Raw genomic sequence first — 27539 nt, forward strand, 5'->3', positions numbered from 1 at the left:
TGAGAAGACTAGCGGAGACCGACGGATACTTTGACAGGCGAGGTACTGATTTCGCTTACGGTCAAAATAGCTATCTCGCTTGACGCATAGACATATTTGGTGCATTCGGCAAAATAACTATCCAACCAAGCGACTAAAAGGAAATTGACCAATCAGATGCATATTGCACAAGATAGCTGAGATTGAGCGACGACTAAATTTTATACAGGCAAGCGTATGTCAAATAATTGTTAACCAAGACACGTGGGCACACGGCCCAGACATATCAGTTAAGAGACGAAACTTTCGCGTGCTATTGGCCAGGCAAAAACATTTGAGACACTTGCCAAGCTAGTTCTATTTATAGACCCACTAAAAGTAGCCAAGCCAACTGATGAATAACCTCATTTGTGATTCTTCTATCCAAACGCGAACTTCGCTTTGGATCGTAACCAAGCGCCGTACTTGTAGAGAAGAAATGGAATAGGAAGCATAGCGACAGAAATAAATCCCAGCAGCGAGGATGCCCAGCGGGGGTTGAGTTTATCATACATTTGCGTTGCGAACTTTCTGTTAGTCATCAAGTGTGTTTTATAACGTACCAGCGGAAATCCAAATCCAAATGCTGACCGGGTAACAGTATTGGCGGACAATGCACAGGCGGTCTGCTGGCGATATGCGTCTGCCATAAATGTCATTAGAGAAAACTGAAGTTAGATACACAAAGTCTTTGACATACGAAGATGAAGAACATAGACATTCCATACATTACGGCGGCACCAATCGCAGACCAGTATGAAACGAATTCATACGAAGACCATGCGAACCAAAAGAGTGAGATCGTCAACAGAGGAGAGCCGATCAAGGCAACACGAATACGTTGCTCAGGAGGCAGTACTCCACTTGGGCTAGCTTTCATGGCTCTAACATATCGGACATTTTCGTAGAAGATGTAGAAGCCTCCAGCAAGAAAACATCCCAACAAAAAGCCCAGGAATGTTAGTCCAATTTGTACCTCATTAAATTGGTGAAGTCCAAATACAATTGGGAACGCCTCGAAAAATAGGTATAGTACTCCATATACAAACGACATATAAATTGTGATTGCTTGAAGCATAGGTTCAAAGATTAGCATTAAAATGGGAAGTAGGAACCAACGTGTACACAATTCTTTGAGCACAATTCTTCGCAGCTCGATTGGAGCTTTGTATCGGTCGTCATTAGTTGTCTTGCGCAATCTTTGAGCCTTCTTTTGAAGAGTAAGGTTCGGATTCGATTCTTTCATGGACACGAGCCCAAGAACAACCAGAAACCCTGAAAATATAGTCATGGCCCAATATACCCAGCGCCATGTAGTTTTCGAGACAGCAATCCATCCACCTATGACAGGTCCCAATGCCGGTCCACACATAGGTGCCATGGAGAATACACTCATACCCACACCCAACCAATCCTTTTCCCAGATATTAGCCTGAACACCACCACCAATAACAAGCGTAGCCGAGGAGAAAGTACCCGCCAGAAAACGAAATATAATCAGTGCACCAATGTTCGGGGAAAGCGCACACGCCATATTAAAGATAGTTGAACCAGTCAATGAAATCAAGAGAGACCATCGGATGCCATAGAGTTCAGACATAGGTGCCCATGCTAAAGGTCCCAAACAGTAGCCACCGACAAAAATGAACACTGTCAGCTTTGCAACCTCCATTGACACATTAAATGCTTCTGTCACATTGACAAGAACCATAGATGATATCGAAGAGGCCATAGTTGAAGATATAGTGGTCAACCCAATATACAAGGTGAGATATGCGCGATACGTCATGCTCCATGAAGTGCCCAACTCCCTATCATCTCCATCCCATTCGACAACGATAATGTCAAGATCAGTTCGTCTTTCATCAAATTTCTCATCTGGAATTGGACTTGGAAACGCCATTTTACCATCCAATTGTGCAGACCCATGCTGGATAGAGGCGTCTTTCAGACCAGTCTCAAGATCTTCGTTATAGCAATTATAAGAGAGACGTCGTGGTGTTTCATCTTCAAGTTCAGGATTTGTAACAGCCTGGGTTAAATAAGTACAACATACCGATGATCTGCGTCCCCAACTAGTTCTGCTAGATATCTTTCGGAGGGTATTCTCGCTTGTCCTTCTGTTTGGCCCATTTAGATGGGACAGTTGCTGTGACAATCTGTTCGCGGACGGTGCTGACCTGTTTTCATAAAATTTGTCGAAGTTCTAATTTTAGTTAGCGATTTGCCATATTTGACATACAATATTTTTACGACTTGGCACAACTGGTGTAGGTGGGTCCACCAAAAGGACACCCTGCCCTACCATGCCTTCTGTAAGGTATTGACCGTGGTGGAGATCGTCGAATAGTTATGCTGCTTGCTTTCGGGCGATGCGCACCTTATATTTAGTCATCAGTGAGCTTCTAGACCTCGGTGATTCTGGTTTATGCGCCGGTAGTGAAGCTATTTGACCTATATCACGTCATGACTTACAAGGATCGCATGTAAAAATAGTTTATAGCGAATCTCAAGACTGTGTACCTGGTAGACGAAACTCTTGAGCATAAGCGAAATACCATTGCATAAGGCGGAGCATGGCTTGGGGAGGCTTCATTGAAATAAGCGTATTTGAAACCTTTCCTAAGCCATTCTTCTTAATTAACATAAAAAGATTTTTAGCGACCACACCCGGGTAGACGGTATCATTATACCAGCGATGGTTATGGGCCACGAGATGCATCGCCATGGAAAGAGCTTGTTCGACGTTGGCCGTTTCTGTACAGTGTTCAAGGAGATGCACGTAGGCTTTCGCGCAGAATTTTTTGCTGATGCTCCGCAAAAATGCGTCGTGAGCTTCGTCGAAATGATGCAGTCGCAAAGCAAGCTCGCCAAGGATTTCCCAGTCAACTGCCGATCTTTCATAGGCAAGGGATTGCGATTCATAGTGGGCCTGTTCCGCTCGCCATATTGTGTAGATACGAAGATCTTCATACAATACCATAAAAAGGTTGTCTAGCCAGCGCTCACACAAACGCTTATCAGTAAAGGTTAACCAATGTCCGCCTTGACCTTGTTGTTGCTGTTTCTCGTCTGGACTTACTGTACCCGCATCTTGATTTCGGTACTCCTCCTCCATCACAAACACTTCAGAACGATATTTCAGCAAGTCATCCCAGCCCACTTTACTCACCAGTCTGGTGAGCACTTTGTAAGCTCCAGCAAATGTACCCCGAAGAGCAGGTGCAGGCAATCGGAGCAGTGTAGGGTCCCCTTCCATGTCGTTAAGTTGGTTTTCATCAAGCAATTTGCTTTGAATGGCAAGAGGAGGCACTGGGAAATGTGTGCGAGCTGCTTGAGGGATGCGAAACAAGTCACGCTCATTGTATGCAAACATAGGGCAAGAGTTCAATGTGAGTAGCGCTTCGGCCCAGTCCCCCATGTCGATGTAACACTCGGCGAGTTTTGCCCAGGTCGAAAACTCACTAGGTGCGCATGAAACCGCCTCCTTAGCAACCTGGATGGCACGCTCGTGCTGCCCCTTAGTGGTAAGAAAGTCTGCCTGCACATGCAGCACGACATAATTATGAGGATTCTGCTGCAAAGAGCGATGCATCACTTGCACAGCTTTCACTTCTTCATTCATTCCCAAATATGACTGTGCCACCAGGGCTGCCACCTCCGGTTCGCGTGCCCATAACTTCTCGAACAGGTTCACAGCGTGCTCGTAGCGGGACGACTCTCCAAAGTATTTGAGGATACCTGCAGCGAGATGATTGTTCACAATGGTAGCCACCTGAATTTCAGGATTGCTACCAAGCTGCCATCCTTTAAAGAAAAGGTTTTCCGCGGCCATAAGGAAGCGAACTTCATGGTCAGGCGTTGGAATAGGGTCCATGCGGCGATATCCTAGCAATGCGTAGTTTTCATCATCTGCATATAAAATTGAACGTAGCACGCCTGACAAGTACGTCTCTTGCCAGATTTCCGGAGTGGCCTCTTGCCGTTCACCCCGACCATTCACAACATAGGTCATAACACTTCCTGGAATACAAACCTCAACGCGCAGGTCGACTCGCGAGAATGCATTGTAGCAGCAGTAGACACCGCCCTTCAGTTTATAAGTGGATTTCACGCCAAACCAATCTGTGTTTTTTTCGAGTTCATAAGATAGGCTCGTTATGTACGTAGCCAAAGTAGCCGAGGAGGAGGCATCTACACCTGAAACTAGGTGGTATGTTCCTTGATCTTTCCGGCCATTAGTTTTTAACACATGACACAAGTCCGGAGGTCCAAGTTCACGAAACGCTGACAGAGACTCTGTACGAGACTGAAGACTCTCCGCCAGTTCTGTCTCAAAGAACTCTGGTAGCGACAGGAACGTGTCACCCATGCTTGAGGGCCTGGCGCGTGAACGGACGTCACGGCACGTCCTTGTTGTCTCGTTTAGGCCACGTGGCTCCACGCGACGGGGGGAGACACAATGAAGGTCCGGTCCGGTATCTGACCTCCGGCCCCGCAAGTCAGCATGGATACTACATCTGAAAACATCGAAGTCCAACAGAGCCACAAAAGCGTTGCCACTTCTATCAAGTCTTTCGTTTCCGGTGGTTTCGGTGGTATTTGCGCCGTACTTGTCGGTCATCCTTTTGACCTAATCAAGACCCGTCTCCAGACGGCTCCCCCGGGCACCTACTCCGGTTCCATGGATGTGATCGGCAAGACGATTAAGGCCGATGGTATTAAGGGTCTCTACCGTGGCATGGGTCCCCCTCTGATCGGTGTCACGCCCATCTTTGCTCTTTCGTTCTTTTCTTTTGACTTGGGCAAGAAGCTTGTCTACGCGGCCACCCCCAACCGCAAGGAGGCTGAGCTGAACTTGACTGAACTTTCGATTGCTGGTTTCTTCAGTGCCATCCCTACTGTGCTTGTTGCAGGACCTGCTGAGCGTATCAAAGTCCTACTCCAGCTTCAGGGCCAGTCGGCTGAGGGTCCCAAGTACAAGGGTCCAGGTGATGTGGTGCGCCAGCTGTACAAGGAGGGCGGTATTCGTTCGATTTTCAAGGGAACTGGCGGCACTCTTGCCCGTGATGGACCTGGTAGCGCCGCCTACTTTGCCGCCTATGAGGTAGCCAAACGCTATCTGACTCCTGCCGACCAAGACCCCAAAAATATTAACATCATGACCACTGTTACAGCTGGAGGTCTTGCTGGTATGGCCAACTGGGCTCTTGCGATTCCTCCGGATGTGATCAAGTCGCGCTATCAGGGAGCTCCCGAAGGTACCTTCAAGAGCTTCATGGACTGTGCCGCCAAGACCGTGGCTGCTGATGGTGTTGGTGCTCTGTTTAAGGGCTTCGGGCCTGCAATGGCTCGTGCCTTCCCCGCTAATGCGGCTGTGTTCGTGGGTGTAGAAATGAGCACCTCGTTCATGGACATGCTCTTTTAAACGCCCCACGCTCTTTATAGTCTTTGCTAGCCCAACCTTGTCAAGTGTGGAGAGCATATTTCCTGAATGTATGCACACCGCAGCTTCCACGTACCCGACCACAGTCCAGGGGCGACGTGTGCATTATGGACGCGGAAGAAGCGCGCAAGGCGCTAGATCTTGCGCGCAAGCATGACATGAATGGAAACACAGAGGCTGCACTTAAATGGGCCCGAAAAAGCGTGGCTATATACTCGACGCCCGAGGCCATGGCGCTCTTCACTCGGCTCAAGCAGCAGGGGGCGCAAGGGTCGAGCGACCCACATGCAAAAACGGAGAGTGCACCAAAGGCCAAAGAGGAAGAAACTGTGTATACATCAACCACTTCGCGCACGACTGTGACCAATGATGCAGGTCAACAACGCGAATACACGGAAAAACAGGTCGAGGTAGTGCGCCGTGTGAAGCGTGCAGGCGGCGACTTTTACGCGGTGCTTGGCATTCAAAAAACGGCCGAGGAAGGTGAGATAAAAAAGTCATACAAGAAGGTACGTTGATACTATTCTAAAACGATAGCTGGCGCTACAGCTCCATCCTGACAAGAACCGAGCGCCAGGTGCTGACGAAGCTTTCAAGCGTATGTATTAAGTTTCTCACATCCAGAGGTATCCAAAGCGTTCACCATCTTGTCTGACAAGGACAAGCGTTCTATGTATGATCGGTTTGGGGGCGATCCCGACAGTCGGTTTGGCAGTGCCGCCGCGTCGGGAGCTGCTCATCCATTTGCTGGTGGTGCACGAATGCGGCCAGGCATGGCCACAGAAGTGGACCCTGAGGATCTATTCAACATGTTCTTTGGCGGTGGAGCGGGCATGGCTGGTGCACAGTTCGGCGGTCCCATGTTCACTTTCGGTGGTCCCGGTTTCCGCACTCACTACTATCGCCCAGGGGCTGGGGCTCGCGCTCGCCAGGCGGGTCAGCAACCAGCAGGGGGTGCTAATCAAACAGCGATGTGGTTCCAGCTGCTTCCCATTATTATCTTGGTCTTTTTTACACTCTTGTCGTATATTCCCCAACTATTTACGGTTTCGGATCCAGATTTCAGATGGCGACCCACGTCCCTTCACCGTGCGCAGCGGACGACGATGGACAGAGGTATCTCCTACTACGTGGATCCAGTGTCCTTTGCCAAGCACCCCTTTGTTACTTCCTCTACCACATACAAAAATCAAGGCGGAAATGTACACCGGATTTCGAAGGACCGCGGCAGTCCCGAGCTCCGTGCCTTTGAGCAGCGCGTGGAAGAAATGTGGATGAAGGAGCTTTACCGTCAGTGCGAGAATGCTCAGGAGTATAAACGTCGTCGACTTATGGATGCCCAAGGATTCTTTGGCATCGGTGTACGTATATATATCTAACAGCAGGGCGATCGTGAAAAGATTGCGAAAATACAGGCCGAGGTCTACGAGAGTTGTGAGCAGCTTGAGCGCCTCTATGGCCTGCGCATCCGATAGACCTGAGGCCGTAGGTGCATAGGTGGAGTCCACGTGATAAAATTTTCTTACTGGCGAGGCGACGACGTTGTGCGTGCCACCATGGCGGCGAGCGAGGCCCCTATCATTCCAGACAAGATTGGCTCACTGCTGTTCTGCACAGCATGTGGGTCACTTCTTGATCTTCCAAGCAATGATGATGTCATTACGTGTGCCCCATGCGGTACTGTCCAGGATGCTCGTAGTATGTATCGTAATTCTCACAGCAGTCTATGACAATTTGTCGATCGTTACGCGCTCACACCCATCTGCCTTCCCTTCTGTCCTGCGACAGAAACGACAGCTTGTAAGCCATGTGAGTCGCACGGATGAGAATACCATGGAGCAGGCCACCATCAAGGAAAAATGCCCGGGCTGTGGGAACGAAGAGATGAACTTCCATACACTGCAGCTGCGCAGTGCTGATGAAGGTACTACTGTCTTCTACGACTGCCCCAAGTGTGGCTACAAGTTCAGTCAGAACAACTAGTCCGCTTGGCACCTGACCCCATAGACTTGTACGATATCTACGCCCCTCCACACCGGCGCTTGTCTTATGTTGCCACGCACCCGTGTGGCCAACCGTCTTATCCGACCTTCAACGTTTGTGCCTCGCCGCCATATGCGCATTGTACCTGTTCCCGTCCGTGAGGACAACTATGCCTACATTTTAATGTCTACGCCAGCCCAGGGTAACTCCCAGGCTGTGTTTGTAGACCCCTATGATGTGAAGTCCGTGCACAAAGTGGCGAAAGATCTGGGCCTACCTGACGATGCGGTTGTCGGCTGTATTGCGACACACAAGCACTTTGATCATGCCGGTGGGAATGAAGACTTTGCTCAAACATTCCCAGGGCGGCCTATATGGGGTGGGTCACGAGAGGTTTCGCAAGTGACACACATTGTGAAGCATGGCGACAAGTTCACTCTGTTTGACCAAGCCCCCGTTCATGTTACAGCCTATTCCACACCATGCCACACACGCGAAAGCACTTGTTTCTTTGTCGAAGATGAACGTTCACAGGAGGAGCTTGCCCGTACGGGACATGGTATTAAGGAGGGCCACGAGGGTGAGAAGAAGCGCGGCGTTTTTACAGGGTGTGTACCTATTTCATTGACAACTAGTGATACACTCTTCATTTCAGGCTGCGGACGATTCTTTGAAGGGGATGCAAGTGACATGCACCACGCCTTAAACGAGGTGATTGCTGCTCTTCCCTCCGACACACTTGTATACTGCGGGCATGGTACGTACTATCTGATATACTGACGTTAGAATATACGGCATCGAACGCTAAGTTCAGTGCTAAGCTGCTGCCCCACCGGCCAGCCATCCAGTCTCTCTTGTCCGATTTGTGGGGTCGTCGCAACAATGGCGTTACGACGGGTATTTATACATTGGCCGAAGAGCGCGCTCATAATCCATTCATGCTAGTCCACGATGACGAGGTGCAAAGGGTCTCGGGAAGCACCAATCCCATTGAGACCATGGCATTCCTTCGTTCCGCCAAAAACCGTGGCTATGTGTGACCACCGTGTAGTGCGCAGCCATTTTTAGTAATTTGCCACGTCAGTCTCGGGTCTGATTGGGTGGATAGGTATGGACCGCGCTTTTCGACCCTTTGGCGCGAGACGGGCCATAGGGTCCTATTTCGTCGGATAATCTCAGTCGGGGCGCATCAAATTCGCACGGGGATATATCTCTGGTTCGCATTTAATCCCCGTGGTTCGCATTTCATCCCCCGTATCTTCGTACCATCATCCTGATGTCTTCGTTCCGCCTGGCTCCGGCCTCTATGCTGCGCATCGCCGCTCGCAAGTCGACTACGCCTGCTTCGGCTATTCGGGCCTTCTCCCGTGCTTCTCCTGCTATGGCTGTGAAGCACTGGAAGGCACCTGCCCGTCCTAGTGTCTCGCAGAGCGACATGCCTATCAACCCTGGCCCCAACCCCGACCCTAAGAACATTGGGGTGAATGCTGTAATCAACCAGCGCTCTGAAGGCATGGACAAGCACGTTACGACCATTTTCGCCGAATTCTCCCTTTTCGAGAAGACGGCCGTGGTCACTGGCGGTAACCGTGGTCTGGGTCTCGAGATGGCTCTGGCTTTTGTTGAGGCCGGTGCCCACGTGTTCGTGATTGACCGATCGGATGTGCCTAGCGAGGAGTTCCAGAAGGTCGCGAAGCACTGCCAGCTCCTGGACCGTCAGATCGAGTTCATTACTGCTGATGTCACGAGCGCCGACGAGATGAACGAGGCTATGCAGTATATCTCCAATGTTTCGACCACTAAGACCATCGATGTCGTTGTGGCCAATGCTGGTATTATGCAGACATACCCTGCACTTGATTACCCCGTGGATGAGTTCCGCAAGATGCTAGAAGTGAACACGCTGGGTGTCTTTATTACCGCGCAGGCAGGTGCCCGCGTGATGAAGGATCGCAAGCAAAACCAGGGTTCTATCATCCTGACTGCCTCTATGTCGGGTACGGTTGTCAACCGTGACCAACAGTGGGTGGCCTACAACACGTCGAAGGCGGCTGTGCTGCAGATGGGTCGCAACCTCGCTGCTGAATGGGGCCCACACAATATTCGCGTGAACACCCTGTCGCCTGGTTACATTCGCACCAACCTGGTGGCCGACCAGCTTGACTCGGACCCTGAGATGCTGTCGCGCTGGAGCGACGCGAACCCTCTGGGCCGTATCGGTCGCCCGCACGAGCTGCGTGGTGTTATTGTCTGGCTTGCTAGCTCCGCTTCTTCCTTCTGCAACGGCGCCGACATTATTGTCAGCGGCGGTCATACCATTTGGTAAATAACCCTTCGGTTTTGATAGTTCATCCCCCAATGGTCATCTATTCGAAGGTGGAGGTGCCACGTTGTGCACGGAGCACCTCGTGGACTCTATTCGCTAGAGCAGCTAGGCGACCCTGGCTTAGCACGGCCAATAGCGACAAGAGGAGCTCGCGCTTGTCCATGCCCAGGACTTGCGGGGTCCAAACAGGCATATTCGGGTGGTAATACACAGGTCCGAGCAGTGTTTCGACCAAGTCCTCTGCTTGACTCTGGAGTCCTTCGTCCGCGAGGCGGCGGCCCAAGGCATACAAAGCTTGCCGGTATTCATTGGCACTGTTGAGCAATTCGGCAGCGGACATACGCATGTCCAGGTGACTCAAGGTGGCTGCGAGACGCTGCTGGGGTGTCGCTCCTGCCTGCGCTGCGGTCGATTCCGGCGGCAGCGCTTCGCTGAGCGCGCATTCGGCCTGCAGCACAGGGTCCCGGGGCGTCGCGCTGCGCTCGCGCAGCCGTACATCCCACGCGTCACTGAGCCGCGCGAGCGTGCCCTGAGCAATGCATACAAAGGCCTGTTTCTGGGTATCCAGGGCAAGCGCCGCCTGTGGCTGCTTTACTATCAGCACAGGCACACCGTTGGTATGCACATACATGCTGGCATAGTCGCCATGCGGAGCCTCGGTAAAAGGAATGTGTTGCTGACCCTGTACAACATGCCATACGGCCACTGAGGAGCGCGTCGTGAGCACCGCCAAGTAGTTCTCTTGCGACGCCAGACAGACACAAGGGTCTATGGCCAGCGTGGCGCGGCGCCGGCCCTTGCTTGAGTACCAAACGAGCGTGCCATCATGGAGGGAGGCGGCTACCCAAGTGGGACTAGCCGTCACACTCAGTACGGGGCTCCAAAGCACGTCGGTCCACCGCACGTGGCCCTGCGCTCGGTAGACCAGCTCGGTAATGGCGGCCTCGTTGCGCGCTTCCACCGACACATGACGGCCTGTCCATGTAACGTGGCGCTGTACGGGCATGGCGCCAGGCTCGGTAGCCCGGCCTGGCCGGAAGAGCGGTATGGCCGGCTGCGATGGGGCCCAGGGTGTACTGACCTCGGAGGTTAAGGGCGACTCGGTCCTAGCGATGCTTGGCGCAGTGCCACTCTCATGGACGATGGTCGGGCGGATGCGGCGCTTGCCATTCCGGTCCCGCGTAATTGTCTGTACAAGTCGCTCCGTAGGTTGCGAGCTGGTCTTCAAGACGAGCGGCGGCGGTGGCGCATCCATTTCGAGCGCGGGGCGCACAAGCGGTACGTGTGTCGCGGCACGCCGCGCGCCACTAGTATAGCCGTGCGCCGCCCGTGCCTCAAATAGGGCACTATCGGGTAGCGTGGGGGCAAGGTCGTCGGCGTCAAACGACAGTGCAGCGACGGAGCCGTCGGATGAACAAGCATACAGTGTGTAGCCGTCAGCGGACCACGCCAAGTCCATGACATGCCGCTCGAACAAGTCCTTGGCGACGAGGAGCGGTCGCGCAAGGCCTGTCATCCACACCGACACGCTCTGGTCCTGTGAGCCTAGTGCTAGCACCGAGATAGACGTCTTGTTGGGGCCTTCAAACAAACGGGGGCTGCACGCCACTACGGTGACTGCATTTTCATGACCCACAAGCGCCATGTCTGACGCCCATGTGTACCGGTCGACGATGCTCGCGACAAACACCGGCCCGTTCATGGCATTTGCGGCGAGTAGGTGCGCGCCGTCGGGCGTCCACGACGGGCGGTGAAAAAACGTGCTGCTGGGACTGCTCTTGAACGGCGCCTTCACGGAGGCTTCCAGGCCCCAGTCGCTTGTGCGCCAAATCTTGACGGTGCGGTCGTCGCTACTTGTGGCGAGGAACTGGTCAATGGGATCAAACGACACGCCCTTGACAAACCCATGGTGCCCGCGGATCGTGCGCACACGCTCAAACTTGTCGCCCGACCACAGGATCACAAGTGAGTCGAGGCCGACGGTCGCGAGGTACGCGTCGCTCTCACTCCAGGAGAGGTCTGTGATGTCTGAATCGTGGCCAGGCAACCGGCGGTGCGGGCGCCAGTGCTCTACGTTCGTTTCAGACGTGCCAAACGCGATGCCACTGCCACTGCCCGATTCGTCAAGGTCCCAGATCAGCGCGACCGTGTCGTCGGAGCCCGACGCAAGGAAGCGGCCCGAATGCGACCAGCGCAGGCACAGCACTGCGCCGGTGTGTCGCGCCAAGGTGCTGAGCAGGCGCGGCGAACGCGTCGACTCTTTCACGATAGGCGCCGTGGCCCACACGCGGATCTTGGTATCAAGGCCACCTGTGGCCAGGCGCGTCCCGTCAGGGTGCACGTCGAGTGTGTATATGGTGGATCGCTTAGACCGCTCATCGGCGCGGTGCACGATCCAGTCCGGGACCGTGATGCGCACCATCCAACAGGGCGCGGCGCGTCGTCGGTCGGCAACGTGGAGGTGCCGAGCGTAACGAGGGGCCGATCTGCCATGCCTGGCGCGTCTACGGGCGGCTCGCTACGTCGTATGGCGTGATCCACGTAGCTAGATCCTCGTCGTTCCCGACGTTCGCCGAGTTCCATCGCGCGAGTGTGCGGCGCATGCGCGTGCGGAGCGCGTCGCGGTGCCCGCCCTCGCTCTCGACGGCATCCGGCGCGGTGACTGGGTGCGCCAGCAAGGCCAGCTGGTGGGAGAGCAGGCGCAGCTCCAGTGTTTCGGCCGCACTCGGCGATGTGTGGGTGCGCGACGCCATGGCGTGGCTGCGCGCGTCGAGCCACTCGCCATGGCGCGCAATGGCCTGCTTTAGCTCCCGCAGCGCGGGCGCCATGCTGAGCTGCGGCGCGGTAAACAGGGACTGCGCAAGAGTCACCAGGTCCGTCGGCAGCGAGAGGGGATGCGCCACGAGCGGTACTGCATACAGTGGCACATGGTGGCACGCACACGCCGCTGCGAGTGCGCTGGACGCGGGGGCCACCGGCTCCGCGGACGTCCCAAGCGCGAGACTCACGAGCGAAGGCGCCGCGAAGCTGGGGCTGGTAGCTTGCTTCGGCACCGCGAATGCCACATGCACGTAGAGCGCCCCGCCTGGCGCTTGCACGACCGACGTGCCGTGCCAAGCGAGGGCCTGCAGCAGCACCTTCCACGAGTAGGCGCGCACCACAAAGTACGGCTGAGCACCGCCCAGCTCGACGACGTGGGGGAAACACAGCTGCGTGGCATCCGCGGGCAGCTGCGGCGTAGACGACAGGTCTAGCGTGGGGTATATCATCGCCCCGTCGGGAGTGCGCAGTTCCAGGGGGTACGGCTCATTGGCCGCGCCAAACTGTACACCCCGCAGCGCCGGGTGGCCAGGCACATACGCGGGCGGGTACCCGAGCGGCTCGGTGTGAGGCGTGGGCGTCGGCAGCTCTAGGTTCGGTCCCTGCGATAGCGTGTCGTCCTCGTCGGATTTAGGTGGGACGGCAGGCGGCGTTTCGCGCACTGGCGTCGTGTCGTTGTCCGGCGCCAAGCCCAGCATGCGCCCCAGCGCCACCGGATCACTCGCGACGGGCGTCTCGGCGACGGGCGATGTCGGTGAGGGCGACAGGCTGAACGACGAGCCGGACTCGCTCGCGGGCGAGGCGCCACACTCGTCGTTCCACTCCTCCTCGTGCCGTCCAAACAAGGCCTCGTAGCGGCTCAGCGCATGTGTGGGGCGAATCGTCCTGTGTTCGGCTGGCAAGACAGCTTCCGCTGTGGATCTGGGCGACATCGCGACGTCCGCCTGTGCCGTCACATGGCTGGCCTGCGCGAACAGGGTCGCAGGTGGCATGGGCGACAGCCGCGGCGGTGCGGGGCTCCTGCTGTGGGTGGCCGGGCCAGGCGCCGCGGGAGGTGGGACGGCCGCGCTGGTCGGCGTGTCGCTCTCGTTCGGCGGGAGCGGTGCTGATGCTCCGTCTGGCGCCGCAAACGGGTTCGGCATCTCCTCAAAGCGGGGCGGAGTGCTGGGTGGGTGCGGTGCACTGGACGAGCTCTCCGTCGTGGCGGCCGAGCTGCGGTGGCGGAGCCACAGGAGCGGCTCCATGTCCGACGACCCGATATCGCTCGCACTTTCGCGCGACGCCGGCGAGAAGGGGCGCGACAGCGACACTCGCGGCGACTGTGTGCGCAGGCGCCCCTCGTGTTCGCGCTTGCTGCGCGCCATGACCTCCATCTCGAGGAGCGCGAGGCGCTGCTCCTCGGCCTCGCGGCGGCGCTCATCGCGAAACGCCTCGCGCCGCGACGACTCTATCACCTCCCGCTCGCGCCGCCGCTGCTCCTCGAGAGCGCGCTGCTGGCACTGATGCTCCTCCTCACTGGCGCGGAGGGCCTCTCGGAGCTGGGCGTCCTCGGCCTCCTGCCGGCGCTGCGCGGCATCCTGCTCGAATGCAAGCGACTCGCGCAGCACACGACTCAGTTCATCTTCCGTCACTGGCGGCGCCTCGGCAGCAGGCGGCGGGTCAAACGGGTTCGGAAACGCGTCGCTCATGCGGGCGGCGGCGAAGCGGCGGTGCGTGGGCCTCCACCGCCACGCATGGCCTACGACGAGCCGGGGGTCGGCCGCGCGCTGGAGCGGTAGGTGGCGCCTCGCTCACCAGCAGGGTTCTCTTTGACGACTATGCGATCCGCCCGTGGTATGCGAGTCCGTACCCCATAGATGCGACGACGCTGTGGGTGTGTGCGGGCTGCTTCAAGTACATGCGCTCGGCGGCGACGTACCATGCGCACCGCAAGGCGTGCACCTATACCCATCCGCCCGGGCGCCGCGTGTACCAGCGGGGCGCGCACATCCTCTGGGAGGTCGATGGCGCGGAGGCCAAGCTGTATGTGCAGAATGTGTGCCTCTTTGGCAAGCTGTTTATCGACCACAAGACCGTGTTCTTCGACGTCGCTCCGTTTTTTGTCTACGTGCTCACCGATGCGACGAGCCAGTTTGACCATGCGCTGGGCTTCTTCTCGAAAGAGAAGGTATCGTACGACGACTTTAACCTAGCGTGCATCGTCGTGTTTCCGCCGTACCAGCGCAAGGGCTACGGCACACTGCTCATGGAGTACAGCTACTACCTGTCGCGCTCGGCGGCCGTGGCCGGCACGCCGGAGCGCCCGCTCTCGGAGCTGGGGCTCAAGGGGTATATGGCGTTTTGGTCCGCGCAGCTCGTGCGCACCCTGCAGGCAGCCTGGGAGCCCGGCGGAGACGCGATACGGGCGGTGCTCGCGGGCGATGCCGCCGCCACGAGAAGCAGCACAGACTCGAGCCCCGTGCGCCGGCGCACGGCGGCGCGCGGCTGGGCCGGCGAGGTGCGCATCGAGCGTCCTGCGGCGTCCGGCGCAACGGTGCCGCTGCCGCCCCGCACCACGCTGGCGCGCCTCGCGGCGGCGGCCGGGCTGCGCCCCGACGATGCAACGCTCGCTCTCGCGCAGGCCGGGCTGCTCATGGCAGACGACGGCGTACTGCACATCTCGCGCGAGGCCGTGCATGCGGCCGCGGCGCGTTTGCGGGTGCGCCCGCCCATCCTCGACGAGGCTTACTGCAGATAGTGGGCATGGAACACGCGCGTCTGCCGCGCGACGGCCCGCCCACTGCGCTGCCGCGACGTGGGCGGCGTCGTACGTAGTGCCACGAGCCGCGGGTTCGGTGTGTACGGGCTCAGCGTGTGGTTCGCCCGCAGCAGCTCCGCCAGGTGACTCGACACGTCGAGGCCCCTGCTGGGCGCCGGCGGCGCCGGCGGAGGCGGCGTGCTGGTCGAGAGCGACATAGGCGCACGCACGCGGCTCGTCGTGTGAAAGGTGCGCGCGCGTGTGGGACTCTGGGTGCGTGGCTCGACGAGGTCCTTGAGCCCGCGCGACGAGCCGTGCGTCGACGCCAGGCGCGTGAGGCCAGGCGCGCCACTCTGGGGCGCCGCATTCTCCAGCGCCAGCACCGAGAGCGGCGTCTCGGCGCTGTCATCCATGGACCATGGCTCCCGCACGAGCGGCGGCGTGGCGGGCCGGTCAGGCGGCGGCGGCGCGTCGGTCGTCGGCCTCGGTGGCGGCGCTGGCGACGCGCGCTCCGCCGTCTCGGTGCGCAGCCAGTCCTGGCTGAGCCGGTGAATGATGCCTGGCAGGTCCTCGCGGAACATTTCGCGCAGCTGGCCCTCAATCTCTTCCTGGAGGTACTTCTGGATCACACCGACACTGTCGAACGTCGAGCTGACGCGGACACTCTCGAGTGGGTCGTTCTTGAACACAAGCGTGATGCCCTTGGTGCGTGAGACGACAAGCACCACAATCGCGCGCAGCTTGACGTCAGAGAGGCGCACACGCATCGGCACAGTGAGGGGGCTCGCGGCAAAGAGCATGCCGCGTGACGCCGCAGGGCCCGCCAGCAGGCCCAGCGACTCGCTGCTGCGGGCCAGGGGGTTCGCTTGCACGCCTGTCGACAGCTCCAGGTGCGCGTCGCCCGCATATACAAAGCGGAAGATGCCGCGGAAGCGGTCCCTGCTCAGGTCGCCGATCTCGAGGATCTCGAGCTCGGGCGGCACCGTCCCCATATGCAGCTCCTGCACGACGATATCACCCACAATGGCCTTGGGTTTCTGCCCACGGTTCAGCGCCGTTGTGAGTGTATGGATAGCATTGCTGTAGAACTCTGCGGAGAAGGTCGGCCACGTAAAATTAAACGACATGCCGCGCCTTGGGCGCCGTCGCGGCGAGAGTATAGGCGGCGGCGCACTGTCACGTGGCACTACCGCCGCCCCGCGGCGGCGGCGGCGGCGGCGCCGAGCGCGGCGGAGGCGCTGGCTTTCGTGAAGCGAGAGAGGGGGCGGCGGCGCGCGCGGCGGGCTGGTGGCGGGGTGGCCGCATCATTTGTCGCGCACGCATCGCGAGGCCCGTGCGAGCCTTGAGGAGCATGGCACGGCCCTGCGACTGCAGCGCTGTGGCAGGCGTGCGGTCCACAGGCCGCGGGCGGCGCCGCTGCGAGGGTATGGGTACATCTGTTACGATAAGTTTCTTGGCATTCTTCAGTGCGCTGTGCTCTGCGTAGCGACCTTTGATGCGCGCGGTCGCAAGCGCCTTGGCCTCCTCAGCCTGCTGCTGCCTGGTCTGGTACAGGTCGCGCCACACCGGCGGCGCGTCCAGGCGCCCCTCCTCGTCGAGCTTGCGCAGGTCAGCAAAGTCACGGAGGCATGCACGCCGCCACAGCTCTGTGTGTTAGCTGCCACACGCACCGTCTGTGTCCTCCAGGAGGTGCTGCGTCAGCATACACAGCGTACCGGCGAGGCCTCCTCCAGCATGCGCAGCTGCTCCGGCCTGCACTGCTGCAGGAACGGGCGCGCGAGGCGGTAGGGCATGTCGCCCACATCGTAGAGCGCTGCATGTCAGCACATCACACGCACTCGCAAGGTTGCGCAGGATCACTGCGGTCAGTCACATTGACGTACCGCGCCGGCACATGGCCGAGAGCTGCGCGCGCGCAGCTGCCGGCGCACCAGGTGAGCCTGGCGCAGGAGGCGCCACGGACATGGTGGGTGGAGGCTCCTACACAAATTCCGCGGCGTCGGTGCCGTGGTCTACAAGGGCCGCCCATGCGGCGCGTGCACGCGACAGACAGGCCTGCACGTCCGCCGCATGCATTGCGCGCTGTACCCAGAGGCACAGGGCGTCGTCGTCTTCCGGCAGCATAGGCCGGCTGAGCTCCTCGAGCAGGTCGAGGTGCGCGTCGTGCGCGAGGCGCACGTCGAGCACGCGCACCATGGCCACGGCGACGAGTAGGAGCACGTTGCGTCCTCCATGGAAGAACATGTCGAGCACACGCAAGTGTGTTGCGTATGGGAGCACGCCCGAGAAGAGCGTCATGAGCCACCCTGTCGCGTACGCACTGGGTGCGAGGCCGGCCGCCTCCAGTGCCCGCGACGCGCGCGGCGTGAATGCCCGCTGCAGTTCTCGCAGCGCAAAGAACTCGGCGCGTAGCCCGGGAAACCCAAGCCGCCATATGTCGTGAAAGCCATACGCATCGTGCATGCGCACGAGAAGTGCCAGGACCTGCGCTGCAGGCGCGTGCAACAGGAGCGTGGCTGCGACGGGGCCCATGCCCTGGCAGTATCCGCACTCCGTGCACAGGAGACTGAGTGCGTGCAGCACGCTGAATAACTCGCACTGCCCACGCCCGTACCGCGTGAAAAACCGCGTGTGGCCACGGACCGTGCGTGGCACATCCAAGTCGATCTGCCCATCATGCGGCGAAGCATGCTCGAGCATATCATGCGGTGCCGGCACGTCCCGCGTGCCGTGCGCGCGTGAGAGCACGTCCCATACCTGTCCCCGCATGTCGTCGGGCACGCCTTTGAATATGCGGCGCTCGACAAGCGCCGGCGCCACATGCGCACGCAATGTTTCGTGGAACTCTTCTCCCTGCAGCATGTGCATCCACTTGTGTATGCGCCGCCTTTCGCGAGCATCTGCGGTGCGTGTGAGGGCGTCGCGCTGCCGCTGCACGGTAGCAGCCTTTGGCGGGCGCTGCATCCTGCGCCGTCCCAGCGGCGCTGGTGTGCGCGCGACCGGGTGCCGTAGGCCTCGCTTCACATACGCTGACGCAGGAAGGACCGCAGGCGCGCCGCGTGCCATCGTCGCCGAGGCGTCGAAGAAGCCGTAGCGATCCATCGGCGCCTCGGAGCGTTCGCCGCTGTGCTGCGGTGCATCAGGCTCGTCCCACGGCGCGCGCACAGGTGCATGGCGCGTATACTCACAGCCATGCGCGAGCCCATCATTGGCGATGCCCGTGCGCAAAAAGTACACATAGACATCGCGGATGTGCTCCGCGTGGCTCATCGCCCGCGTCGCGCGTCTGATCCAGCAGCAGGGAACCGACGGCTCTCTCGCCTTGTCGGCCGAGAATCTCGTTTTCTTTCGCCGCCCCGCCTAATCGATGCATCTCGCCCCCCTACGTCGTCCCGGCTTCTCCGCAACCCCCCTTCCCCCTCCCCACCCTCTCTTGCCTTCGTATTGAAGTGCCACAACTCACCAAGAGCAAGGGTAGTGTGGCGTCTGGATTCCCACGTGAGCACGCTTGGTGTAGACTAAGTGCTTGCTCCTCCGTGGCGGACCGTCTAACCAACTGACCCGACAGCCTTCTTGGTGTCATGATGGCCACTTCTATGGAGCACCCGTTCGTGGTCCGCTCTGAACCTGTGGTGGCAGGCGGCCCGTACGATGCACCAGCGTCCGCGTTGGATGCCTACGGCCGGCCCGTGTACGTCTGTGCACCCCCACCGGCCCCCCGCCTCCCGGCGGCGCGGCCGCACCCTGTGCCAGGCATGGCCCTCATGGAGCCGATGCACCCTGAGGCCTGGTGCAGCCTGTCGATGGGCGCACCGGTGCCCATGCCCTCGTGGCCACCGGTGTCCTCGGCGTACCCCCCGTATGTGCCACACTGGCCCGGTATGGTGCCGTGGCCCGTATGGGGACCACCGCCCCCTATGCCGACGATGGCCTATGGCCCGCCGCCGGTGCATTATGATCCGCGCGCATATAACATGCACGAGCCGGTCCCACCGGCGGCTGCAGCTTCCTCCATGCACGCCGTGCCTGGCCCGACGCCCCAGTTCGAGGCGTCAGACGCGGACCGCGCGCGCGTGGCGCCCGAGGTGACGGCCGTTTTCCTCTCCCGTTTCTGTGCGGATGCCGTTTGGAGGGCCTGTGCCGAGATGGTCGGTCTGCGCCGTGTGTCTACACGGAGCGGCGCACGTCTCTCGCCTGGGCGCGAGGTGCGCTCCGAGTCGCCTGAGCCGCACCTGGAGGAGTGCGTATCGATGAGCTCGTCGAGTGTGAGCGAGCCAGTGACGCCACCAGCGCTTGTGCCCTTGTTGGAGGACAAGGAGCTGACCGAGCCGATGGGTGCACTGCACCTATCGTCGCCCTATACGGCTCTATCGGCGGACCTGCAGCGCCTTGTGCGGGCGATGGGATCGCTGCAGCAGCGGCCGTTCCCATCGCTCGAGCAGTGTGCTGGTCTGCATGCGCCCGAGACGCCGAAGCGTCGCGCTCGGCCCGGGCTAAAGCGCGAGCACTCGGCTCTGCTGGGCGAGGTGAGCCCCGCGTTCCGGCACTTTACGCAGCAGGTGCTCGTGCAAACACGGCTGTCGCCGACAACGCTGTGCCTTGCCTTGCACTATGTGCACATGCTTCAGGGCATGCTATGGTCGGATGCCGGCAGCGCTGACACCGAAGTGGCACTGGCCTTGCTCGCACAGCCACCGCCCACAGCGCCATTCAAGCTGCTGACGCTGGGGCTCATGATGGCAAACAAGTTTTTGGACGACAATACATTCCTGAACAAAACATGGCACGAGGTGACTGGCATCCCTCTCGATGAGCTGAACCGGATGGAGGCCTTTTTCCTGTGCCGCACCCAGTTCCACCTGTCTGTCTCGGACTCGGCATGGCGCCAGCATCTGCAGGCGATGCGTGCCGAGGCCTACGCAAATGCGGACGATGTGTCTGACGACGAAGATCATGTCGGCAAGACACTCGACCGTATGCTCGTGGACCATGTACCCGGTTTGTGTGTGTAATAAAAAAGACAAAAAAAAAAAAAAAAGGAAAAGAGCCCGGCTCTTATGATGATGCCAAGGCGCGCTCGACTTCCATGGCGACATGTGCCGCGGCGTCTCGTCGGGCCGGGCCAGGTGGTAGTGATTTGACGTGGTCAATAAGGTTTTGCAGCGAATGGAGTTGATGTGGATAGAGTGAATCGATATCGCTGTCTGCTGGGCCCTCGGCGCTCACAAACGTGCCGAACTCGTCGTCCGCCTCAAGAAAGGCGTCCAGATCCTTTTGCATGGCAGCGGGTGCCGCGGGCCAAGGCCGCTCTGCATCAGGCAGCTGCGCAAGAGCACGTACTCCTGGCGGTATGGCCTCCGACTCGGCAGGCACTGCGTTGGGCCACTGATGCACCATAAGAGCCTCGCGAACACGTGTCAAGGCATCCTCGTCCCTCGCCTCAACGTACTCCCATCCATGCACCGCATATGTCTCGTCAATATCACCCTGCGGGGCGCCCGACGCGGTGTCATTGCCCATGCCTACAACGAGCGCGATCGGCACATCAAAGCCCTCTTGCGCCTGAACCCTCTGTTTATGCTCCTGCAGCGGCGAGTCGCGGTGTACGAGAAGGACCACGGCAGGGGTAGAAGGTAGCAGGTCCGCCTTCTCGGCAAAATAGTGCGCTACAACTGACTCGTAGTAGGGAGTCTGGATCGTCCATGGCGTGCCTTGCGCCTGGTTCCATGCGGCGAGCACGTCCTGTGGCACCAAGCCCGTGATGCTAGCCACCATCTGCGCTGCTGCGGCTTTCGCAGCCTCGCGCCCAAGGCGCGCGTCCGCACACACCCACGCAATGCCCTGGGGGTCAGAGCCTGGCATCGCGGCAGGAACGAAACCTCCACCTGAACGCACCCAGATCGTGGCGGCGACCATGAGGTGGCGGGCGTCCCTGAGCGCCACGGCTGCCCTGGCGCGGGTGCGGGGTCCGCCTATATCGTATGCATGCATCGGAATTCCTATCCAGAGAAGATTGACATTCTGCGCGCCCAGGGTGCCGTTCTGGGGCGCACGATCCATGGCCACAGACGACGGCCCCAAAGGGGCCGGCGGGGCGCGTCCGATAGGAGGCATCGGCATGACGCAGCTCTCTCCGAACATATTACTGCGCTGTACGATCCTAGACTCAGCTGGATCGATCAAGACAATTTCGGGCGTGTTCAAAAAATCAGAGCTTTGCTCGCACCACGGGCTCGAGCCGCGCGACCTGCGCAAGATTGATTCGCGCGTGCCGAACCTGGTGCCGACGATCCTCGCGCGCCGGAGTGGTATTCTGATCAATATTCTGCATATCCGCGCGATGGTCAAGTCGGATGCCGTGCTTCTCTTCGACAGCTACAGTACAGCCGACACGCACCTGCACTCGGCGTTCGTGTACAATCTCGAGCACAACTTGCGGCTGAATACGTCGTCGCTTCCTTACGAGTTTCGCGCACTGGAGTCGATCCTTGCGTCTGTTCTGGAGGCGCTTCGCTCCGAGCTCAGCTGGCTGCGAATTGTCGTGGACGACCTGCTCGAGGCACTCGAGGACGACATCGACCGCGAGAAACTGCGCATGCTCCTGCAAATCTCGCGCAAACTGAATAACTTCTTGAGCCGCTCGCGCGGTGTCAAGGTCTCCGTCACCGAGGTGCTTGAGAACGACGAGGACATGGCGCTCATGTACCTGACGGACGCCAAGCTCGGCCGCCCACGCACCGAGTCTAGCGACCTGGAGGAGCTCGAGCTTCTGCTGGAGAGCTTTGAGAAGCAGGTCGAGGAGGTCATTGCTGAGATCGAGCAGATCTACGCCAATGTCAACAATACACAGGAGATTGTCGAGCTCATTCTCGACAGCAACCGCAATAAGCTGCTGACTCTCGACCTCGGGACCAGCATCATGACCCTGGGTGTGAGTGCAGCTACGCTGTTTGTCGGTCTATTCGGTATGAACTTGACGTCGCACCTCGAGGAGCATCCCCATGCTTTTTACGTGATGAGTGTGGTTGCCTATATCATGGCGGCTGTCGTCACCGTCGGCGGCCTGCGGCTCCTGTCGCGCATGCGGCGCATTGGCCTCTCTGTCGACGAATCGCACACATCAGTCAGCCACACACCAACGCGCAAGCCGGATAGCCGCCTCGTGTCGCATGCGCGCGCATGGTGGTGGCGCGAGAACCAGTTCCGCGCGATGCAGCGCGAGCAACATGAGCAGAGCTTCCGTGCGTTTGGTGCGCCGCCTGAGCGACGCGCTATGGCGGGCGACCCACTCGACCCGGCAGAGTTGAATGCAGGCCCGTCGCCTCATGCACAGCCAGGCGTGACGCCGCCGCGTGCACCAGCCAAGGGACCAGCGCGGTAGTCTACGTAGCCTACAGGTGCTTAGACAGGATAGACTTGAGCGTCACAGCGTCCTCTGCGAACTTGCGGATACCCTCGTGCAGCTTCTCAAAGGCCATGGCATCCTGCAGGAGATCCCAGCGGAACTTCGGCTCGTTCTCAATGTACGAGATTTTCTCAAGCGGCTCGGCACGCTTGGCAAGCTCCGGCGACAGCTTGCGCTCGAGCGCGTGCGTGTCGCCCTTCAGCGACTCAAGGAGCTTGGGTGCAATGGTCAGGTAGTCGCAGCCCGCAAGTTCGACAATCTCACTCGTGTTGCGGAACGACGCACCCATCACAATCGTGTTGTAACCGTGCTGCTTGTAGTACTGGTAGATCTGACGCACCGACGCGACACCAGGGTCGTTCACACCCTCGTAGTCACCGTCGGGCTTGTTCTTCTTGAACCAGTCGAGGATGCGGCCCACGAACGGCGAGATGAGCGTGACGCCCGCCTCGGCACACGCCACCGCCTGGCACATGCTGAACAGGAGCGTCAGGTTGCAGTGCACGCCGTGCTCCGACTCGAGCTCACGGGCCGCCTGGATACCCTCCCAGGTCGACGCGATCTTGATCAGCACGCGGTCCTTGCTGATCCCCTGCGAGTCGTACAGCGCAATGAGATCCAGGGCCTTCTTCACCGTCGCGTCCTTGTCGAACGACAGGAGCGCATCAACCTCAGTCGACACGCGGCCGGGAATGATCTTGAGAAGCTCCTCGCCAAACGAGACAATCAGACGGTCCACAGCGCGGTCCAGCACCTCCTCAGTGCTGCCGCCCTGCTTCTTGGCGTAGTCGACCGCCGGGGGAATCATCTTGGCGTACTTCTCTTCCTTCACCGCCGCGAGGATCAGCGACGGGTTCGTCGTCGCATCTTGTGGCTTGTATGCTGCAATCGACTCAAAGTCGCCAGAGTCCGAGACGACGGTCGTGTACTGCTTCAGCGATTCCAGCGCGTTCGACATGGTGGCAAAAGATGGCCCGTCCGTTCCCGGCCGCCGCGGGGTTACTGGTTGCCACGTGGCTTACGGAAATCCGGCGCCTCGTCCAGCGCGGCGCCGCGGCGCAGCCGCGCGACCAGCGGGGCCTCCGACGCTGGCTCATGCGCGAATGCCTCGGCGAGGTGCCGCCATGCCTCCTCCCGCAGACGCAGTGTAGACAGGCTATAGGGCATGGACGAATCCAGCGTGTGTGCCTGGCCGGCCACACCCGCCTCGCCTTGCAGCCGTGCCTGCGCTGCGGCCGGCGGCAGGACCGGCGGCAGGCGCGCCTGCCGCAGCGTATGAGCAGCTTGACGTAATGTCAGCTGTATATCCTGCGTCAGCAAATGTTTACGCACATGCAATGTGGCAAACCACTGCTTGAGGAGCGAGTCCGGCGTCGCTGCCGCAGGCGGCGCCTCGGCCGCCGCCAGCGTCGATACCGTCGTTGACGCCGTGCGCAATAGCTGCACGAGCTGCTCGTCACACTGCATCAGGCGCTCCAGCAGCTCGTCCGCGGTGCCATCTGCCTCCGACGACGCGGCGCTCTCCGCGCCTGGCGACGCCATGATCCAGGAAGTCAGGGCGCATCGGCCGAGTGGGTATGGGGTTATGGTCTACTTGGGTCCGCGGCCCTTTGGGCGCCCGCCATGGGCCCGCGCCGCTGGCGTCTTGGTGCGCTTGGTGGGCGCTGGCGCAGCATTTTGGGCCTCGCGTGCACGCTTCGTGCGAACGCTGAACGTGGACGAAAACGGCCGACCGCTCTGATCCGCCTGCATCTTGCGCACACGCTCCTCGGCCTCGGCAAACTGCTCGGCGTCCTCGTCGTCCATCACGTACTGCGACATTTCCGCATCGTTCGCCAGGTCCTCAGCTAGCGCGCGCCGTGCAGCCGCAACTTCGTCGTCGTCGTCGTTGCGAGCGACTGCCGCGCGTCCTGCCTCGGCCAACTCGTCCTCGAGGTTCTCCGCAAGCGGCTGCAGCGCAGGCGCTACTGGGCCATTCTGCGCCTCCGCTTCGACCTCGCCAGCAAGCGCCTGCTTCTCGAGGGCGCGCAGGTTCTGCACGAGGTGCCGCACCGCCTTGCCAAGCAGGGTGTGTGCCTGATTCAGCGGCAGGTTCAGCTCCGTGGCAGCATCGTCGATCGTGCGGCGTTGTAGACCAATGGCGAGCAGCAGTGCAGCGGAGAGACCACTGACCGTCAGTGCCTGGCCCGCCTCGGTATCGCCCTCGCCGAGGGAGCGCAGGCGGCCACCAAAGTACAGCTGCGCAAGTGCCGGTAGCAAATCGACCACGACCTGCAGCTCCAGCAGGTGGTTCCCGTATGACTCGAGGCGTTTCATATCGAACGGCGTCAGCAGCCATGACAGTTCAGCCCGTGTGAGTGCGCGCGTATCCGGTGCAGCCGCCTGGCCGGCCGCATCCAGCACACTGAGCGCAGTGAGTGTGCGCAGCTCGCGGAAGCGGAACGAGAGCAGTGTGCAGAAGCGCCGGCGGAAATCACTCGCAAACGCAGCGAGCCACGCGTGCTGACCATGTAGCGTTTTGAGCTGAACCGCCGAGTACTCGCCCGTTAGCTCGTTCGCCGCTTGCCGCACATACAGCGGCGTGTACCCACTGTGCTTCCAGAAACGGAACAGTTCAGGGGTCAGGCCATACGATACACCCAGCCAGTCGAGGGACTCTGGCTCGCGCTCCGACAGGCGCTCCAGCAGCGGCGGAAGCGACGCCGCACTGCGTTCACCCAGCTCGCCACGCACCAGCGCCGGGCGCGCCGCGTCCCGTTCCTGCTTCTGTGCAAGTGCATCAGGGTCCAGCAGTTGGCCGCCGTAAAATGCCTCGAGCTGCGAAAGCGCACGCGCACCATAGCCCATGCGCATGTACTCGGGGTGCACAGCAATCCGCACAATGCGTGCACCCGACAGTGATGCAAAGTCGGCGTCCTGGAACTGCTGCGTGATGAGCCACGGCACCAAATCGCCTGCCTCCCGCGTGCCACGCGCGAGACTCCGGAGGATGGCCGGCCGACTGATATTGCCTTCGAGAGCCACCTGCACCACACAAAGAGGCTCAGGTAGACTCTGGCCACGGAGTGGCGGCAGGAGCACAAACAGGGCGTGTGCCGGTGCATCACTGAGCAGCTGCAGATCGTTGGGCGAATTTTTGTAGTGCCCCGCCACGTACAACGCCATGACGCGCTGCAGGAACAACTCAGAAGCTGGGTGGAAACTGAAGAGCGAGTCGCGGTTCACCAGGTACAGATCACACGACGAGGGGTGCGGGCACCCGTCGCGCGCGTCCGTCGGCAGCTTGGCCAGTGACGCATCGAGGCACAGCAGGGCATTCAGCCACGCCTCGACTTGGTCGCCGGGCGTATACCGAATCGGCTCGGTAAGCTCGACCTCCTTGAGCGCGCGGCCGCCGCCGGCACTCGCGCCGGAACGCAGCTGCTGGATCAGCTTGAGCGAGAGACTGCGACCAGTGCCCTCGTACCCATTCACGGTCGACGAGAGGAACACGAGGTAGGGGCCCATCAGCTGGCGGACGAGCGGGAGCGGAATGGCCGCTGCCTCGTCAATGACCACAAGTTCGGCCTGTGTCAGCACGGCGTGGTCCTGCGGCTGGATGTACTGGATGGTCTGGCGGTGCGCGCGGAAAACGTTGATGCGTACGATCGTGTCCTTCCACTCACCCGTGCCACGCAGCAGGTCCCAGTCGGCGACCTCCTCGTAACCGAGCGCATCGAGGCCTTTGAGCACAAATTCAAAGAGCGTCTTTAGGTTTTCAGGGCTCGGCGATGTGACAAATATGTTGCTGTACCCGTGGGCGATGGCCGCCGCGAGTGCCAGGCCCAGCGCGGCTGACTTGCCGCGTCCACGCCCGGCGGTGAGTGTGACAGTGGTCGAGAGCGAGGAGCTGGCCAGCACGTCGAGGATGGTCAGCACGGCAGTGGCCTGGTCGAGCGTCTTGGCATGGCGAATGACGTCGCCCACGACCTTCGTCTCGGCCACGTCCGCGCGCAGATCTGCGAGCTTTTTCTCGCGTGCACGCCATGCTTCGTCGCGCTGCACAGTGGCTCCGACGCCGCCCGTGCTCTGGGAGCTCTGAGTCTCGGGCAGGGGGCGGATATCGCGGCCTGCGCTAACAGGTAGCACGTTCAGCTCGTCGTCGAGCAGGAGGCAGTCGGAGCATCGGCTCAGGGATAGCAGGAAACGCTCGTTGAAGCGTGCCACCGGCTCCTCGTTCGTTGATGCAGAGTGGTAGCGGCGGTGCGCATCCATCGAGAGCGAGTACAGCTGGCGCAGGCTAGACATGGTTTGCAGCAGGAGCACAACGATACCACCACCCTCTACAGTCTCGATCGTGCGTGCGAGCAGATTGGGCGTAAGCGCCTCAAAGTCCTGCAGAACCAGCATACCGAATGTACGACCGAGGATCTTCGGCGTCTCTTTGTAGTAGCAGTAACGAATGTCCGTCACACCGACAAACAGCTCGAACGGATCCTGTGAGTCCTGGTCACGCACGCCGCGCTTGATGTCACGCTTGATCTTGGCCTCGCGCTTCTTGCGGTGCGTTGTGAATCCAAGGTCCTTCTTGTAGCACCACAGCACGTTAGGCCGCGACTCAACGCGCGACTGCGAGAGCAAAAAGTGCAGGTTCACGACCTGGTCACGCCCATGGTCCCCTACAACTACAAAGAACGAGCGGTGGCCCCGGGCCACGTTGTTCCGGATCAGCGTAGGGATCCGTGGATCCAGCTGCTTCCGCATCTCGGAGGTGGAGCGATGATGGCGAAAATTTTCGGGCGCGAGGCCGGAAGCGACCTCCACA

General features: G+C 59.8%; 14 protein-coding genes and 1 pseudogene across 15 annotated transcripts; 8 read left to right on the forward strand and 7 right to left on the reverse strand.

Annotated features, from left to right (window-relative positions):
- Window positions 1-398: 398 nt before the first annotated feature.
- Window positions 399-2137, reverse strand: MSY001_3224 (annotated as a pseudogene). The gene is made up of 2 exons: window positions 719-2137; window positions 399-686 (listed from the first exon to the last, which is right to left on the reverse strand). Coding segments are annotated over exons 1-2 (1707 nt in total).
- A 2388-nt stretch (window positions 2138-4525) lies between these two features.
- MSY001_3225 (uncharacterized protein) lies at window positions 4526-5446 on the forward strand (the record flags this gene model as incomplete). Its single annotated transcript, XM_018885116.1, has 1 exon — window positions 4526-5446. The coding sequence occupies one exon, from the start codon at window positions 4526-4528 to the stop codon at window positions 5444-5446; it is 921 nt and encodes a 306-aa protein (XP_018741708.1).
- A 248-nt stretch (window positions 5447-5694) lies between these two features.
- MSY001_3226 (uncharacterized protein) lies at window positions 5695-6073 on the forward strand (the record flags this gene model as incomplete). The annotated part of the gene is made up of 2 exons (XM_018885117.1): window positions 5695-5973; window positions 6002-6073. The coding sequence occupies 2 exons, from the start codon at window positions 5695-5697 to the stop codon at window positions 6071-6073; spliced, it is 351 nt and encodes a 116-aa protein (XP_018741709.1).
- Window positions 6074-6570: 497 nt separating this feature from the next.
- On the forward strand, window positions 6571-6939 carry MSY001_3227 (uncharacterized protein; the record flags this gene model as incomplete). The annotated part of the gene is made up of 2 exons (XM_018885118.1): window positions 6571-6825; window positions 6847-6939. 2 exons carry the CDS (start codon window positions 6571-6573, stop codon window positions 6937-6939), a joined length of 348 nt encoding a protein of 115 aa, XP_018741710.1.
- Window positions 6940-7020: 81 nt separating this feature from the next.
- Window positions 7021-7447, forward strand: MSY001_3228 (uncharacterized protein; the record flags this gene model as incomplete). Its single annotated transcript, XM_018885119.1, has 2 exons — window positions 7021-7162; window positions 7185-7447. The coding sequence occupies 2 exons, from the start codon at window positions 7021-7023 to the stop codon at window positions 7445-7447; spliced, it is 405 nt and encodes a 134-aa protein (XP_018741711.1).
- A 66-nt stretch (window positions 7448-7513) lies between these two features.
- Window positions 7514-8487, forward strand: MSY001_3229 (uncharacterized protein; the record flags this gene model as incomplete). Its single annotated transcript, XM_018885121.1, has 2 exons — window positions 7514-8204; window positions 8234-8487. 2 exons carry the CDS (start codon window positions 7514-7516, stop codon window positions 8485-8487), a joined length of 945 nt encoding a protein of 314 aa, XP_018741712.1.
- A 236-nt stretch (window positions 8488-8723) lies between these two features.
- MSY001_3230 (uncharacterized protein) lies at window positions 8724-9773 on the forward strand (the record flags this gene model as incomplete). The annotated part of the gene is made up of 1 exon (XM_018885122.1): window positions 8724-9773. One exon carries the CDS (start codon window positions 8724-8726, stop codon window positions 9771-9773), a length of 1050 nt encoding a protein of 349 aa, XP_018741713.1.
- Window positions 9774-9813: 40 nt separating this feature from the next.
- On the reverse strand, window positions 9814-12195 carry MSY001_3231 (uncharacterized protein; the record flags this gene model as incomplete). The annotated part of the gene is made up of 1 exon (XM_018885123.1): window positions 9814-12195. One exon carries the CDS (start codon window positions 12193-12195, stop codon window positions 9814-9816), a length of 2382 nt encoding a protein of 793 aa, XP_018741714.1.
- Window positions 12196-12277: 82 nt separating this feature from the next.
- On the reverse strand, window positions 12278-14281 carry MSY001_3232 (uncharacterized protein; the record flags this gene model as incomplete). The annotated part of the gene is made up of 1 exon (XM_018885124.1): window positions 12278-14281. One exon carries the CDS (start codon window positions 14279-14281, stop codon window positions 12278-12280), a length of 2004 nt encoding a protein of 667 aa, XP_018741715.1.
- A 1158-nt stretch (window positions 14282-15439) lies between these two features.
- Window positions 15440-16457, reverse strand: MSY001_3233 (uncharacterized protein; the record flags this gene model as incomplete). The annotated part of the gene is made up of 2 exons (XM_018885125.1): window positions 15440-15464; window positions 15547-16457. 2 exons carry the CDS (start codon window positions 16455-16457, stop codon window positions 15440-15442), a joined length of 936 nt encoding a protein of 311 aa, XP_018741716.1.
- Window positions 16458-16506: 49 nt separating this feature from the next.
- On the reverse strand, window positions 16507-18600 carry MSY001_3234 (uncharacterized protein; the record flags this gene model as incomplete). The annotated part of the gene is made up of 6 exons (XM_018885126.1): window positions 16507-16976; window positions 17001-17022; window positions 17046-17143; window positions 17169-17189; window positions 17214-17270; window positions 17382-18600. 6 exons carry the CDS (start codon window positions 18598-18600, stop codon window positions 16507-16509), a joined length of 1887 nt encoding a protein of 628 aa, XP_018741717.1.
- Window positions 18601-19475: 875 nt separating this feature from the next.
- On the forward strand, window positions 19476-20342 carry MSY001_3235 (uncharacterized protein; the record flags this gene model as incomplete). The annotated part of the gene is made up of 2 exons (XM_018885127.1): window positions 19476-19570; window positions 19595-20342. The coding sequence occupies 2 exons, from the start codon at window positions 19476-19478 to the stop codon at window positions 20340-20342; spliced, it is 843 nt and encodes a 280-aa protein (XP_018741718.1).
- Window positions 20343-21388: 1046 nt separating this feature from the next.
- Window positions 21389-22711, forward strand: MSY001_3236 (uncharacterized protein; the record flags this gene model as incomplete). The annotated part of the gene is made up of 1 exon (XM_018885128.1): window positions 21389-22711. One exon carries the CDS (start codon window positions 21389-21391, stop codon window positions 22709-22711), a length of 1323 nt encoding a protein of 440 aa, XP_018741719.1.
- A 10-nt stretch (window positions 22712-22721) lies between these two features.
- Window positions 22722-23693, reverse strand: MSY001_3237 (uncharacterized protein; the record flags this gene model as incomplete). Its single annotated transcript, XM_018885129.1, has 1 exon — window positions 22722-23693. One exon carries the CDS (start codon window positions 23691-23693, stop codon window positions 22722-22724), a length of 972 nt encoding a protein of 323 aa, XP_018741720.1.
- Window positions 23694-24325: 632 nt separating this feature from the next.
- MSY001_3238 (uncharacterized protein) lies at window positions 24326-27478 on the reverse strand (the record flags this gene model as incomplete). Its single annotated transcript, XM_018885130.1, has 1 exon — window positions 24326-27478. The coding sequence occupies one exon, from the start codon at window positions 27476-27478 to the stop codon at window positions 24326-24328; it is 3153 nt and encodes a 1050-aa protein (XP_018741721.1).
- Between the last annotated feature and the right edge of the window lie 61 nt (window positions 27479-27539).

Source organism: Malassezia sympodialis, genomic scaffold (assembly GCF_000349305.1).
Source record: "Malassezia sympodialis ATCC 42132 genomic scaffold, msy_sf_21, whole genome shotgun sequence".
Classification (NCBI taxonomy): Eukaryota; Fungi; Basidiomycota; class Malasseziomycetes; order Malasseziales; family Malasseziaceae; genus Malassezia; species Malassezia sympodialis.